This window comes from Blennius ocellaris, assembly GCF_963422515.1.
Source record: "Blennius ocellaris genome assembly, chromosome: 5".
NCBI classification, from domain to species: domain Eukaryota; kingdom Metazoa; phylum Chordata; class Actinopteri; order Blenniiformes; family Blenniidae; genus Blennius; species Blennius ocellaris.
The window spans coordinates 7,745,784-7,748,542 of record NC_137654.1 but is presented as its reverse complement, the minus strand read 5'-3'; the positions used below and the strand labels follow the sequence as shown (position 1 = coordinate 7,748,542).

At 48.6% G+C, this 2,759-nt stretch overlaps 1 protein-coding gene across 1 annotated transcript in view; it reads left to right on the top strand.

The window, feature by feature from the left end:
• Positions 1–1,618: 1,618 nt before the first annotated feature.
• LOC308130158 (LHFPL tetraspan subfamily member 4 protein-like) overlaps positions 1,619–2,759 on the top strand; it is a gene marked incomplete at both ends in the record, with an annotated part of 31,678 nt that continues 30,537 nt past the window's right edge. Inside the window, one exon of the mRNA XM_080496357.1 lies at positions 1,619–2,027. Coding sequence (XP_080352483.1) covers positions 1,619–2,027 — 409 coding nt within the window. The remainder of the gene's footprint in view (positions 2,028–2,759) is intronic.

The following is a 2,759-nucleotide window of genomic DNA, read 5'->3' as shown; positions in this document are numbered from 1 at the left end:
CAGGGACAGTGTTTTTTCCCCCCCAAATGACGTAATGAATGGAAAATCTCTGAATCGCCGTGTGAGCACACATTCACTAAAACGTGGCACAAGCAAGTTATGGACATGACAGACTGTCTTCACTTCTGGGGCCTCATATACAGACTTTAGAGAGAAATATCACTGTTAGAATACAATTAAAATGTGAATTTTGTATAATGTGGGACCTTTGAAGATTTGAAAAAAAATGTTCATACCACCACTTACCACAGTTGCTCTTGTATTCTTTCCTCCAAATTAAAAACTGTATGACGAGATGACAAAAACAAAAAGAAAACACCAAATGTTCCTCTCAAATAATAAAAGATTCATTTCTAATTTTAACCAAGGCGATACTTTGGGTATAAACCGTTCTCCTCGGTGCTGATGGGGATGGGGATTCTTGTAGATGTTTGATTGCTGGAGGTATCCAAAAGATGGTTGTGGGGGTACTGGCAAGGGGGAGAGGTGCTCTGATGTTAACCCTCCACCCACCCACCAACCCCCCCCCCCCCTTCTCCCGCATCCTGCTTCTTCTGCTGCTGCTGCCGCGTGCGGTGTGAGCGCGCCCTCCATCGCTGTCATCAGTACAACATCAGCATCTTCCGGGGGGCGCGCGGAGGAAAGCAGGAGGAGGAGGACGGAGAGAGAGAGAGAGAGAGAGAGAGAGAGAGAGAGAGAGCGAGAGAGAGAGAGAGACATACTGGATAAAGGCTACGACAAAAAGCATGATGATAATGGAGTCGAGGCGGTGGAGGATGTCGGATTTACGAGAAAGGACTGTTGAAATTTGACACTGGGCGTCGAAAGCTGGTCGCATCTCCTCTTATTATTATTATTATTATTTCTTTTTTTGTGCATTTTCATTTCATCGAGTTTTTTTCGCCCCCTCTTTTAAAAAGAAAAAAAAAATCCCCCCCTCCTCTCACACACACACATGCTGCGTGGACATTAGAGGCGACCAGGGAAGAGGGGAGCGCTCCATGGATGCCTCGGGAAGGTAAAAGACAAAAAAAGAAGAAGAAGAAAAGAAAAGCAGAGGTCCACCGCTGGAGAGAAAATAAAGGGCAGCCTGACGGTACCAGCACGGACTGATGGATGAGGATGGAAGATCAGCTTTAACCCCCTCCACCACCCGACGGCTGTGAAGTGCAGGGGACGAAAGAAAAGAAGGATTCGGATGGATTTTTTGCGCTTGACTCACTGAGGAAAACCAGCCTTAGACAGCAATGTCGAATCACTGGTAAATCATTTATTTGGTAGACAATAGGTAGACTATGATTTTATTTGGTATTGCTTCAATGTAGCATTTGATTTGATTTTTTTATTTTTTTTATTTTATTTTTTTTTAAACAATGTTTTGTCTTGTGGGGTCACATTTGTTTTTAATGTGTGGTTATGTAGGCCCATTGAATAGCCTTTAACAGCCAAAAAAAAAAAGCAAGGGAGAGGGGGGGGGGGGGACAAAACAAAGATCTGGATTGTGGTGTGAGAGATTTTTCTTTATTATTGTTGGGAAAGGAACGCAGGCAGGCGGGTATTTATATATATATATACATATACATATATAGAAACACACAGAGAGAAAGATCAACCAAACATGTTGCCTTCCCAAGAAGCCTCCAAGATCTACCATGACAATTACATGCGCAACTCCCGGGCCATCGGGGTGCTGTGGGCCATCTTCACCATCTGCTTCGCCATCGTCAACGTGGTGGTGTTCATCCAGCCCTACTGGATCGGCGACAGCGTCAGCACGCCGCAGGCCGGCTACTTTGGCCTCTTCCACTACTGCGTGGGCACGGGGCCGTCGCCCAGCCGCGAGCTCACCTGCGTGGGCAGCTTCTCCGACTTCAGCTCCATCCCGTCCGGAGCCTTCAAGGCGGCGTCGGTGTTCGTGCTGCTGTCCATGGTGCTGATCCTCAGCTGCATCGCCTGCATGGCGCTCTTCTTCTTCTGCAACACCTCCACCGTTTACAAGACCTGCGCCTGGATGCAGCTGCTGTGCGGTAAGGACTTGTGTTGTGTTTGCGTCTGATTGACACGTTTTTACGCAGCCCGGAGCAGGAGGGTTGTTCGTTCAACGCTACCACAATCTTTAGCGGGGAAAAAAAAAACACACAATCAGCCTAATTACAGCCAATCCAGGAGATGAAAGAAGCAGATGCATTGGGGGTCTTGAGGCATCGTGGATAAATCACACGCGCGTTAACAACAAGGTGAAAATGTACGCGCGCGAAGAGCAACCCCGTTGTCTTGTGAGTGTTTCAGACCTGCAGGAGGGGCATGTGTCGTGTTTCGGCTAATTGGGAGTTGTTGCGCGCGGACCTGGTGGCGGAAACGCACCGAAAGCAATAACAGAGAGGGAGCCCCCCTCCAACCGCTCCACCATTGATATTCCGAGGATAGCCTGACACCCCCGCAAGAAAGCAGCAGCAGCAGCAGAAGGGGGGGTCATTGCTTCATGTTAACGTGATTCATTCATTCATGCATCCATCCAGCAATCTCTTCATACAGGTTCATGAGACCAGTGTGGATTTAATGTGGTCTGGTTTAGTGTTGGTCTGGCGTGGTGTGGTGTGGTGTGGTGTGGTGTGGTGTGGTTCTGTGTGGCGTGGTGTGGTGTGGTGTGGTCTGGTGTGGTTCTGTGTGGCGTGGTGTGGCGTGGTGTGGTCTGGTGTGGTCTGGTGTGGTGTGGTGTGGTCTGGTGTGGTCTGGTGTGGTCTGGTGTGGTGTGGTGT